The 14,297-nt window shown below is 22.5% G+C and overlaps 1 protein-coding gene across 31 annotated transcripts in view; it reads left to right on the top strand.

Annotated features, from left to right (window-relative positions):
- LOC122510024 (calcium-activated potassium channel slowpoke) overlaps window positions 1–14,297 on the top strand; it is a 172,448-nt gene that overhangs the window by 140,510 nt on the left and 17,641 nt on the right. For 12 of the 31 annotated variants that reach the window (XM_043624633.1, XM_043624490.1, XM_043624414.1 and 9 more), the window contains 3 exons: window positions 4,960–5,010; window positions 8,887–8,907; window positions 11,812–11,874. The exons of 4 other annotated variants lie outside the window; for them this stretch is intronic. In XM_043624633.1, the coding sequence (XP_043480568.1) occupies window positions 4,960–5,010; window positions 8,887–8,907; window positions 11,812–11,874 (135 nt within the window). The remainder of the gene's footprint in view (window positions 1–4,959; window positions 5,011–8,886; window positions 8,908–11,811; window positions 11,875–14,297) is intronic. 15 more of the 31 variants (XM_043624497.1, XM_043624572.1, XM_043624592.1 and 12 more) reach the window with 4 other exon arrangements.

A 14,297-nucleotide genomic window follows, 5' to 3' on the forward strand; every position in this document is an offset into this window, starting at 1 on the left:
CTTTCACCAGATTATTATTTTTTTTATTATTATTGTTACTATTTTTTTTTATTATTATCAAACAATAATTATACCAATGACCGTTTAATTTTTTTTCTAATTAAGTTAGTCATTTATTTAAATTAATTAGATAGTTATATTCTTTTATGATGAAAAGATTCTTTATTATTAATTGTAATTAAATAATCTTAAAAGTAATTTAAATATTAATTATTATTATTATCAAAGAATAATTATGCTAATAATCGTCTCATTTTACAACAATAGGTTAGATACTTAGTCAAATTAGTTAGATAATTATAATTATAATTATATTTTAATGAATAGATTGTTTATTATTCTTTCTAAATAAATAATTTTTAGAATAATTTAATTATCAATTATTATTTTCAAATTCAAACAATAGATATGCTAATAACCGTTTCATTTTAACATTAGGTTAGCTAATTAGTTAAATTCATTAAGCTATTTATTATTATAATTATTTTAATTTAATTAGTTAAATTAGTTAGATACTTTTGCGAGAATAGCAAAATTTGGAAGAAGCAAAAAACAGTTTTTTTCTAAATTTTCTTTTTTGTCTCTTTTTGTTCTAATTGTACGAATTTTTTTCTAATTTTTTCAAATTATATTTGAGAATAAATAAATATTGTTGCTTGGAAACAATAGAGATTAATTGATAAACCGTTTGTTTTAAACTCAAAGTCAAAGACAATGTACGTAGGGTTTATTATTGCAAGTCAATAAAAATTTATAAAACTTTTACAAATTCATTACTAACAAGTACAGAATTTTTTAATTATCATTCAACATATGCGCAAATTTTTCATAATTAGAATTTAAATTAATTCCTAAATAAGGAAATTAAAATTCGCATTCAAAGGAAAATTCACATCTCTCATTAACCAATAAGAAAAACTTTCTTCTGTGTACAATAAATGTTTTTCGCGACGTGTTCTGTGTTTTGTTTACTCTCCAAAAGCTTTATTAACTTTTATTTTTGTTTACTAACCAAAAAAAAAAAAAAACGTAATCGTTGAATTGAGTTGAGAAATGAGGGGGATAGTAATAAATTTTCTTTTTTTTTTTTGTACTTTTTCAACCTTGGCGCCGTAGATTTTGGTCTTTTTTTTTGGCAACAATCCCGATTAGTTAAAAAAAAAAAACAGGAAAAAAAATTGACAAGCCTAGCGAAGAGCAAACAGAGTGAATCCCATTGGAACGACGACAATCGATCGATATAACGGTTTTGTTATATTTTTGCTTTGTGAAAAAAAAAGAAAAATTTTGCTCCCGCTTAATATTTTTCCTGCCAGCACACAGAATTTTCTATAAAAGATCCATATGCGGCAAAAGCAAAGCCTATATTTATGTTATGTACATGTATTTATCACCGAGAAATCCGGATGGTACATATTGCATATGCAGTGCCTGTAATAATTACAATCTCAAACTCCAGAGAGCGACGCAATATATGTCCATGAAAGTGGTTTAATTAATCGTGCCAATTAACCGTAAACTAATATGCCCAAAAGGTAAACTGACATCATTAGGAGCAATGAGGAACTTTTGATGCCCAGGGTTTACCCTCATAATTCTCAATAAATTCTCGTTGATCAACTCTCTAACTGTGTATATCTATCTCTGTCTCTCTCGTTATCTCTCTTTTTCTCTCTAACTCTCTCTCTCTTTCTCTCTGTTTGTCGTTCATCCCAATCAACAAAAAACATGACACGCATACAAAAAAAAATAAATACTTTACAATCATTCACTTTCCAAAAAAAAAAAAAGTTCCAATCAAATTATGTCGCATCATGTCGCATTCCTTCTACGATTGTCAACCATTTTAAACTTATCTAAGTCCTTTTATCACCAAATTGTATTGTCCTTTTTTTATAAAACAATTTTTCAACGAAAAAAGGGGAGAAAATTTTGCAATATTTCTTGTTTGATATTTTCAATTATTTTTTTGAAATGATTTTGTCTGACAATATTTTGGTAAGATTGCCGCAAGCTTACGTCACGCTTGCAGCAAGATTGCCGTTAGGTTGCTGCTATAAATTTTATTATATAAAATTAATATTTATATTAATATCAGACAATAAAATTAATATTTATATTAATATCGGAAAATAAAATTAATATTTATATTAATATCAGAAAATAAAATTAATATTTGTATTAATATCAGAAAATAAAATTAATATTTGTATTAATATCAGAAAATAAAATTAATATTTGTATTAATATCAAAAAATAAAATTAATAGCAGCAAGCTAACGGCAATCTTGTAGCAAGCACGGCGAAAGCCTGAGGCAATCTTACCATAATATTGACGCAATATTGCAAGGCAAGATAGCTGCAAACCATTTACATATTTATAATAAAAAAAATATACAGATAATATAAAAATAAATATAATTTATTTACAGTAAAAAATTTTCATAGAATGAAAAATAAAAATAGTTTTTATTATACACGAAAAATAGTTTTACCTAAAACTTCTATAAATTTCTCTACAATAGGGAAATTTTTAGTTGTTTTAGTTAAGATTTTCGCTATTCTAGAAAAACTTATCGCTGTTTCAGATGAATCTTTTTTCTGTATAATAAAATCTTTATTCAAAAACAAAATCAATAAACTAAAATAAAATAAAACTTTTATAGTAAAAATTATATTGCAATAAAAATATAAATAAAATTATAATTATAATTGTAAAATATATATTTATATACGTATATATAAATTACAAAAAAGAAAATATAAATAAAATACAAATCTTCAACCTTTTTGGTTTTTTTTACAGTTTAGAAAACTTTAGTCAAAAAGTGATTTCTTTTTTACGAAATAAGTTTTTTAAATTAATCGATTTTTCAATTTGCAAAATTTTGTCAACTTATTTTGTAATGCGTTTTATAATCATGTGAAATTGTGTTTGAAATTAATGTATAACAATCAAACATTGTGCCCTGTGTCCTTTAAAATAATTTAAAACAAAAAAAAAAAAAATGTGTTTTTGTTAGAGGAAAAATAGTGTAAATCATTTTTATGGTCCATCCAGTTTTGACTGACGAGTGTAAATGTCTTGCTTGAGTGGATAATTATTTTCAGTTGGTTTTTTTTAAATCCCTTACTAACAGAACTCAAGTTTTCCTCTGAAATTTATTTTGATTCTCTATTTAGACTAATGAAAATGAAATATTAAAGTTTAGTAAAAAAAATTTACTTTTTATTTTATTTTTACTTCAATTCAATTTTTTCCATATTTTTTATTTTGGAAAATTTTGAATATTATGTAAATTTAACTCATTTATTTTTATAAATATTTATTTTCGAATGATAATTGCAAAACTATTGCATGGAGAAAAAATTTATTTGTTTAAAATATAAATATTTTTCTAAGAGGTAAATAACTCTTAGAAAACTATTTCGCATGAAATAACTTTTGAGTCAATTAAATATTTATTTGCATCGAATAATTTTAGATTGAAGTATTTATTATTTAGATGACTTTTACAATAATTTTTCTTCTTAAAAAAATTTTTGAGTCAACTATATATTTATTTGTATTAAATATAATTTTCGAAAGAAAGAATTTTTTGTTTAGAGACAAATAATTTTTTATTGAGTCAAATAATTCAAATTCAAATGATTTTAGATAAAACTAGTAGTTTATTTGAATAATTTTTACAATATTTTTTCTATTTAAATAATTTTATCAAGTAACAGTTTTTTATTCGATTAATTTTTAGAATAATTTTTCTTGTTAAATAATTTTTTATAGAGCCAAATAATTATTTATAAAATGAAATCAAACAATTTTTTATAGAAGAGTAGAGATGATTCTATCACTCAGTCGTATTTTAATAAATAGTGGAATTTTTTATAGAGTCAAATTACTTTTTATTAAGTCAAAAAACAATTTTTTATTATTGAGTCAAACAGTGTTTTCTTAAGTAAAGTAGTTGCTATTTGAGTAAAATAATTTTTAAGTCAATTAAATATTTATTTGTATCAACTAACTTTCGAGTAAAATAATGTTTCATTGACTCGAATAATTATTGATTTAATTAATCAATTTTTTATTGAATCAAATTATATTTTACTGAGTCAAACAATTTCTTATTGAGTCAAATAACTTTTAAATCAGTCAAAAAATTTTTTATTGGAACAAATAATTTTTTATTGAGTAAAACAATTTTTTATTCAGTCAAATAATTTTTTATTTAGTCAAACAATTTTTTATTGAGGCAAATAATTATTTATATAATGAAATCAAATAATTTTTTATTGAGTCAAATAACTTTTTACTGTGTCAAACTATTTTTTATTGCATCAAAATATGATTTTTTATTGAGTAAATAGTTGCTATTTGAGTAAAATAATGTTAATTTGAGTCAAATAATTTTTATTTAAGTTTAGTTTAAACAAAATAAATTTTTCTCCACTGCGATAATAAATTATAACAAATTTAATAAAAAAAGTATCAATTGCCAAATTTCCCCTTCTTAAAAATGTCATTAAACAATTTAAAATAAATTCCCATTAAAAAATATCAAAACGAATTTAAAAAACTTGTGTAATAAAAAATTTCAACTTAACAAATAATATAATTACAAGAAAAATTGGAAATTTAAATTCATTATACTCTGGGAAATTTTAATGTTACATTTATCCAAGTTTTAAACGAGGAAATTAATAAAATCCTTCAGGGAAATGATGTTTACGTGATTAATTCATAATATTCGTCCCGATGAAAACTTGAGGAAATAATGTTTGTATTTGTATGTGTGTCTCTCGCTCTCTATCTATTTCTCTCTTTCTCTCTCTCTCTCTCTCTCTTTCTTTTTCTCTCTCTCTATCTCTCTCCTTACCCGCCCAGTTGACCCACGAATCTAGGTCGACTAACTTTTGATGTGAAGAACTAACAGCTCTGCTTCTTCTTCTCCCTTCGGGCAGTGGCCACATTCCGGAAAGGCGTGCGAGCTGTTCAAATGGTTGGAAGAGCAAGTACGTATCCCCCCATCCGAGAGTAGATTGTGTCACTCATCAGATTTTTTTTTTATTTTATTTTTCTCCTAACCCTTTTTCTCCACCCTCAAAAAAAAAAAATATATAACGAAATAAAGCAAAAATGTTTCATTAATATATATATATAAACTGGATAAATGTGTGTTTGAAAATCAGGAACTCTCATTTTTCATCCATGTGTCGCACACTGAATTGGTCCTTCGAACAATTTTTACACTTTTCCAATCCATTGACTCGTGGTGGTTTGACCGCGCCATTCCCTCGGATGATTGTCTTGATAATACCGAGTCACTGGTTCTCATATCCTTTTTACTTTAAATTTATGTTTTCCCGTTGGAAAAATACTTTTTCTTCTTCTTCTTTTAGTGGAAATTAACGAGAAATTTGAACATTTTTTTCAGCTTCGTTTTGTGTTGTCTTACATTTTTTTTTACTTTCTGAGATTTTCTATTTAATTTTTTTTATATTTTGTGTAATAAATTTTGAAATAGAAAAAAATTACTAGACAATACCTTTATTTTTTAATACTAATTTTTACAATTATTACTCCCTTTCTTTTTTCTCCTTCATGAGGAAAATTATTGAAATAAAATAAAAAAGATTATATTTTCTTATTCTCTGCATTTTATATAGTAAATTTTGTAAAATAGAAAAATATATAAAGCAAGAAAGTAAATAAGAAAAAAGAATAATAAAAAAACGAATAAATAGATGATTTTAGGCTAAGAGAAGCGTCTCCCCACTATGCGAGGGGAGGAGCTTCCGTTCCGCGTGGTGGGGGCCGCTTCTCCTATCTTAGTTCAGACTTTTATCAAATACATTTAATAATTATTAAAATTTTAATATTTACCTATTTGTTTTAAATATTCATTTTGGTATTCTTTTCTTTCTCGATTTATTTTCCTAATTAAAAAAAATGCATATATTTTTCAATCTCTTCAATCTCCCAAATTTTTATTTACATTCTTTCTTACTAAAATTTTATACCCTTTTTTATATTTTCCATTGTTTCCAAAGTTATTTTCCTTTCTCGACAATTTTTCTTGACAATTTAAAAACTTAATGTTCTGAGAATGTAATTTTTATTATGGCATTTTCGACGACCAGTTCAGGACATATTTACCATTCTCTCCATCATCGACCATATATCATTCATTTTATGAACGGATATTTTTCTACAAATTTTCCTTTTGTTGTTTATTTTTTAAATTAATTAATTAATTGTTAATTAATGATTAATAACAGATTATTAATTATTGAATAATTAATTGATTATTAATTACTGAATGATTAAGTTATTATTAATTCCAGAATGATTAATTTATTATTAATTATTGAATTATTAATTGATTAGTAATTAATCTATTATTAATATACTATTAATTATTTAATTAATTAATTAATTAATTAATTAATTAATTATAAATTTATTAATTAATAATTCACCATTTATTAATTAATTATTAATTGACTATTAATTATTCAATTATAAATTGATTAATTAATAATTCACTATTAATTAATTAATTAATAATTCACTATTAATAAATTAATTAATAATTCACTATTAATTGACTAATTATTAATGAACTATTAATTATTCAATTATTAATCGATTAAATATTAATTATCATTAATGATTTGTTAACAGATTATTAATTGATTAATTATAATAAATTAAATAATTTATTTCTAAAATTTCCTAAATAGGCGGTTGTCCTTGAAACTTAATTTCAAATGTAAGAGAGGACAACCACTGAGAATTTTCGAATGGCAAGAGTCCTGGTGAATAATAAATTCAGTGATTCAGGATTCTTCAATGCCTGTGATCATTGAACCCTAATTTTTTTTCCCCAAACAGTTATTGTGTCAAGACGGCCTTTTGTTGTTTAGCCACACGATCGATAACGAATAATTGGCTGATAAAGTTACTTCTCTAATGACTCTTGCCATTCTTTTCGTATCCACATTTTTTTTTCGCGACACAGACTTCCGTTTTCTCATTCCTCGCGTGTGATAATGAGTGTGCAATTAGGTAATACTATAAAAAAAAGATTATACCCGACTCAGCTCAATTTAAAAAAATTATCAAAACAAAAACGTACATTTATTTTTTTGCGCAATTTTTTCTTTTCATATTTTACGCATTTTAGATAAAGTGCAATTAAAAATGTAAATTATGAATGATAATTAATTATTAATTAGGTATCAATTATCAATTATTAATTAGGAATCAATTATTAATTATTTGTAATGTAATTAATGATTAAGTAATTAGCAATTATCGATAATTAATAATTAATAATTAGTTATTCAATAAGTAGCAATTATTAAATATTGATAGTTAATGATTAATTATTTTTCAATTATCAATTATTAATTAATTATTAATTATGCATTAATTATCAATTATTAATTAATTATTAATTATTTATTAATGATTAATTTATTATTACATATATTTGAATTATAATTTAGAAAAATAATGTACTTTTTTGCTATTTTGATAATTTTTTATTCACAAAAAACGTCAACAATAAGTGGTCCTATCTACTCTTGCCATCATAAATACATTTAGTGTTCAGTTTTTTGGTGTGTTGTTCTATACATTTTTTTTTTGCAACTACAAAATTAACTATTTTTTAAATGTCGTTCGGAATGTAGTAATCTTGATAAATTTTGTGTGTTCTATTCAATGGATTTTGATGAAATTTTTTTTTTTCAACTGATTGTGAAAAAAAAATCTTTTCTCTTCAAAAAGAAAAAAAATTTTCGGCATCAGAAGTCAGTAATAATTATTTTTTTAGAATACATATTAGATTTAGTCTATTTCGGTATTACGTGTGTTATTATAACAAAAAAAAAAAGTTGAATTCAAATTGGTTTTGTTGTTTTTTTTTCATTTTGTTGTATATATATTTAAATATATGTGTGATAAAGTTTCGCTTCAATCACCCTGAGAATCTGATGTCTAGTGTTTCAATGTACAAATTTCTTGTGACAAAATATATATAATAAAACGATAAAAATGAAAAGCCATATTAGATGAGAATTTATTCGATTTCAAAATTTATTTTTTGGTTCTAATAAAAAAAATTATTTTTCTTTATATGTATAAAATAATAAAAATAAAAAATTTCTATTGATAATGAAAATCTGATCTAATTGGCTCTTTGATTTTTTTGAACATAGGCTCGAACTCGGTTTTTTTTTAATTTTATTTATTACATTTTAATTATCGTAATTAAGAAAGAAAATTGAATAGATAGTTTAAAATTGAAAAAGGTTGTAAATTAAGTTGGTGAAGTATGCAAATAAATAACTGAAGATCGAGCCGAGTGTTCATGACAAATTTATATGTATATGTTGACAATATATCTCTATCAGATTAATCACTCATCCACTTTTTTTTTAATATATAGTTACAAAAATAAAACATTTATAGATAGTATACAAAAAAAGTGCGATCTGTATCTACACAAAAATATTTGTTCAAAAAAAAAAAATCACTGCATCTCATTGCGCCTTTATATAAATTCACAAATACCACTTTTCACTATCAGTCAAATTCACAAATTTTTTTTTTTTTTTGCAAAATGTGACATAATTATACGCATATTACATTAACAAAAAAAAATACATTTGGACTATACATTTACACAAAAAAAAAAAAATTCACAGTCTAATTGTTAATATTAAACAGTCGACTGAAAACGCAAACTTTTTTTCAACTAACTCTTTGTGTGTCTATTTGTCCGTACCTTACGTCCTCTACTACTACTTCTACTGCTACTATTACTACTGCTACTATTACTACCACTACCACTACTACTACTACTACTACTACCATCATAGGTGAAGACTTCTCGTACGCAAGTAAGTTCAATAAGAAAAAAAAACAAAGAAAGAAAGAAAAAAGATTGGGAAGGGAAATCCATATATACTTTGGTGTATTTGAGCACATGACAAAAATCAAAATAGTTAAAAAATTTTTTTATTTTGTTGTTGTAACAGAAATAGAGTAGGATTTTTTTGGTATTATATCAGGATATATTACAGGAGGGCGCTGTTTAGTTGTACGCTCGTTATTGCACTTTGCACATTTACCAGATTTGGAAAATTTTAATCGAATTGCTTCAAAAGAGTACAAGTCTAAATTGATAAAAGTACAAATCAAATTTCAATAAACTACAAATAAAAATTTTGAAAAAATACAAATCCAAATTTAAAAAGAATCTAAAGTCGAAAAAGTACAAATCTAAATTTAAATTCTAATTATTTTTTTAAAGCTAAATATTCTGAAATAATCGTTTCTGAAAAAACTAATTCTTATTTTTAAATTGACTATAAAGTTTACAACTATAAAAACAAATTCAATATTTTTTTAATCCTTTATTTATTTATTTAAAAATTTAAATATTTGCTTTTGTCGTTATATTTTTAAGAAAATTGTAAAATTTTTTACAATTAATATTCTTTATCCTCCTCGATGAAAATTACTATTAAAAAAAATTATTAAAATCAGGTACAAAAAATTTAGTTATTAAGCTTTAAAATCTTTTTCGGAAATTTTTCATGTCCCATGAAAGAAATAACTCAAGTAGCCAACATTTTTTTTATTTTAGTGAAATTATAGTTCCAGATAAAATTTCCTTCCTTGTGAAAAAGCAGAAAATTTATAATTTATTTACTCTTTTTTTTAAATATTAAATTAAAATCATTAAATTAATTAAAATTATTTAAATATTCAATTTTAATAATTTCCATTTGGAGGCATTTGCTGCAAATTTTAGAAGCAATTCAAGCGATTAATTTTCGAAATTCTGGCAAATGTGCTTAAGTAGAAAATTCATGTGGTTTCCATCATGTGAAAAGCCAAAATTGACAGCTAATGGTATTTCGCACGCCAAAATCTACTTAAATATAGGCAGTATTAATATTGTAATTATGATATTTATATATAATGAAAATTATATAAGTATCGTGAGATAAAATTTATAATTTCCTGGTAATAGGAAAGAAAGAAAAAGAAAAAAAAACTTTTCTAAGCCTCACATATGGTAAAATTCTAAACTGCACTTTTTTTCCAAATTTCCGAAGCTTTATGCATGTCTCTTTTTTTGATCTTTCAAAATTTCGTGAAACTTTTTTAATTTTTTTTTTTTCAAAAAAAAGCACGTAAATTACACTTATATTACACTGTAGAATTTCTATGCGATAATTTCTGTGATTAATTATTATTGCACAATTATTGTATTTAATGCACGCATTGTAGCAGACGCACATTTATTTCGAAATGAATTGAAATTATATTTATGATTATATAAAATTTAGTGTAGGTTTTTTTTTAAAGGAAAATTGTTTATAATAATTTCGCGCATGATTTCGATTACAGCGATTCTTTTTTTTTTCATTTTACACGATGACAAATTTCACAGGTTTTATGAATTTTTTTGTATAATAATAATTTCTGCACTTTATTGAGAGAGGCAGAAAATTTTCAAAAAAAAAATTTTATTTTGCTTTACTGTTTCGAGAAAGTGAAATTTTTGTCATCTCGTCGAGGCGATTTTTTCAGCACGACGCATGTACTTTAGAATATTCTCATTAAATTATTTACTTAAATTTGTTCGTGACTTTTTCAAAAAAAAAAACTTTGAATTTTATCAAATGACCGAGTTTTTAAAATTTTATTATAAAAACAAAAACAATTATAAATACCTGGATGACAATATTAATAATGAAAAGAATATAATAATAATACTAATAGTAAAAATAATAATTAAATAACTAATAAAAAATAATAGTCAATAATAAGAATAGAAATAAATAGTTATTATGTCCCGAATAATACCTTGATAGTAAAAATAATTTACAAATAACACGAAGAATTAAAATTAATTAATGAGTGAAAACTTATAATTCTAATTATAATTTGTTTTCATTTTTTTTTGCAAAAGACACGAACTAAAATCATTTGAATAAATTGTCTAGTTAATGTTAGCATTTGGATTATACATAGAAAATAATAAAAATAATCGACTTTTTTTTATTATTGTCGTTTATTTTCATTATTAATATGGAAATATTTGTATACAAAACCAGTTCCATTATTATTTAACAATAAGTAATATATAATTGCAAATAATTAATAAAAATGGATATAAAAATTAATTATACTTGAATATTTTTTTTTATCCTTTCTATGAAATGGAACTGGTTTTTTCTCTACTAAAATATAGATGAATTATTGGATTGTTCATTTTTGAAAGGACTTTTTTCTTTATTACATTTTTTAAAAATAATTATCAATGAAATTATATTTGTTTTAAAAATTATCAATGGAATTATAATTAAAAAAAAATTATCAATAAAATTACTGTTTGAAATATCAAAGATTGAAAAATTTGTTTGACACAAATTACCAATCAAATGATGGTTTAAACTTTATAAAATAGAAATTAATTAAAAAATTAAATTTATTAAAATAAAAATGAAATGAAAGTTTAAAATAAAAAAATTAAATTATAGTTGTAAAAAAATTATGAGTTAAATTATAGTTTTAATAAAATTACCATCACACAATTGGTTTTAAGAAAATTACCATTGAAATTGATTTTAAAAAAAATTATCATTGAAATTATATTAAAAATAAATAAAAGCGAAAGTAGGAGAAAAAATGTCTTGATAAAAATAAACAAACCCTGTGATAGAAGTAGTTTGATGTTAGGCATTAGGTATTTAAGTAGGGTAGCTAACATGTGTAGTGGTTTGTTACAGACGACCACCATCCTCCCCCCACCTTCACCCCGCCAGAACTGCCCAAGATGGTTCACGTGAGAGGTACAGTTAAACCTCAGTCAAAAAAAAAAAAAAAAAAAAACCATGCTATACAGTCTCGCAAGCTAGACTCCACTAACTCGCGATCATTATTTTAAAATGCAATCGCTATTTTTCTACAATCGCTAACCTAATCCGATTCTTATAATTCTCTCTTCTATTTCGTCGAGCTTTTCTATATCATTACTAACAATTTTTAAATTTTATTTAACTAGGTCTTTTTTCGCCTATTCTATTTTTATTATCAGCTTTAAAAAAACTCTGTAGATTCTCTTTTTAATTATATTGACTATAAATAATTAACAAAATTTATTGCTCTGGTAAAAATTAATGTAGAAACAAAATTCGTTGCTTTAGCAAAGTTAATAAAAAAAGATTTGTAACTTTTGCTGAAGTGAATTTAAAAAAAAAAATTGTTGCTTTACTGAAATAATAAAAAAAGGATTTTTTTGCTTTACTGAAATTAAAAAAAATTTGTTAATAGAATAGTAAATAGTAAAATAAAATAAATAGAATTAGAAATTTTTTAATTAGAATCAGAATTTAGAAAATAATTCTATTAAAAAAAATTTACTGTAGAACTTAGAAAGTCTTAATTTATTGTTATTAATTATTATTAATAATAGAGCTTATAATTATTGTAGTGTACTAATTATTAGATATAGACTAATTAATTCGTTTTTAACTTTAATATAAAAATAATAATTGAATTTAAATAAACTATTTCTCTCCAGACATTTTTTAAACAGTTTTTTACAGTTTATATAGTTTTACTTCTATAATCTATTTTTTTAAAGATAATTTTTGTCAGTGAAACTTTGAAACAAATAAAAAAAATTGCTCTACTAAAATTCAGAAAAAATTAATAAAATTAATAAAATAAAGCAACAAAAGGCAAAGTACAATGTAAAAAATTAAGTAAAAAAATATAAATATTTATTTTTTAAGTAAGCAAATAAATAAGAAAGCAAAAAATAAATTAAAATAAAAAATATAAGAAACAAAAAAAATAAAAAAGTAAGAAATAAATGAATAATGAAAGGAGTAAAATAAATAAATAAAACAGAAAAAATAATAAATTGGAACTTTGAAGATTAGTTTAAAAAAAAATTTTGAAAATAGTTTGACAGGTTTATTTTAGAAATAAATTTCTTGTCCGTGTTATTGTAGTATTGGAGTAGAATTTTTTTTTTTTGCAAAAAGGAATATTTATAGATAGATTTCGAGGATTTTTCGGAGAGAGAATTTATGTATTTGTATAATGTAATTTTTTAAAGTAATGATTGATGATCTATATATCTATTTATTAGCTTAGAAATTTTCTTTAGATTTCATAGAATATTCTAGAATCGATGTTGTAGAAGCATGCAAACACTTGAAACAAATACACTAAAATCGAAAATCCACTATTTCTATGAAAACAAGTTCATACGAGTGACCACTACTTTTTTCATTTACAAATTTAATTCTAATTTTAAAAAAAAATTTCTACTTCTTAAAGGTCTAAATAATTAGTTTTTTAATTACACGAATTTTAGCAAATCTTTCAGAGAAGAACTTGGAAATAAAAGATTCTATGAGTAAATTATTTTCAAAAAAGTAGAATAAAAAAATGAAAATCAATTTTATTAATTTTTTCATTACAGTTTATTATTTTTCTTTTTTGGTTCAATTTTTCTATTCATGTACAATTTTTCTACTTTGGTTTAATTTTTCTATTCTAGTTTATTTTTTCTATTCCAGTCTTTTCTATTTTTTTACATAATTCTTAATTATTCATTTGTATATTTACTATAAATATCAAATTATTTTATTCATAGCAAATTATTTCAAAATTTCATTTTTAAAAATTATTTTTCTGTGCGAAAATTTTTTATTGTAATTTTTACCCAATTAAAGAATACAAATGGAAAACAAAAACATTAAAATTTAGATAGAATAGTACGTAGGTACATAACATAAAAAGCACTATTAGTTTTAGATTTAGTTTAAAATCAAAAAACTTAAATAAATTGTATCAAAAAAAAAAAAAAAAAAAAAATCTGTGCGCATGCTTCAGTTCAATCCATCAAAATAAATATGTACCACTTTTTTTTATCAATCGAATTTATTTTCCTAAAAACAAATCAGAAAAAACCGATTTTTATAGAAAAAAATTTTTTGGTTTGTTAAAAATTTAAAATTACATTTTTTAGATATCATTTTTCAAACTAGAAGTAGTTTTTAGAAATATTTATAATGTAAATTTTTCAGCAGATAAAAATTAAAGAAATAGAAATAGATTTTTCAATGAAATAGAAAAATAAACAGTTGATAATAAATTTTTGGTATAGTTTAATAAATATTGAATAGTAAAAATAAACAACAAAAAGCAAAAATTGAGTTAAAATAGAAAAAGAAAAAGTAAAATTTGAATAATAATTAAG

This window comes from Leptopilina heterotoma, unplaced genomic scaffold (genome assembly GCF_015476425.1).
Source record: "Leptopilina heterotoma isolate Lh14 unplaced genomic scaffold, ASM1547642v1 Lhet_120, whole genome shotgun sequence".
Taxonomy (NCBI): Eukaryota; Metazoa; Arthropoda; class Insecta; order Hymenoptera; family Figitidae; genus Leptopilina; species Leptopilina heterotoma.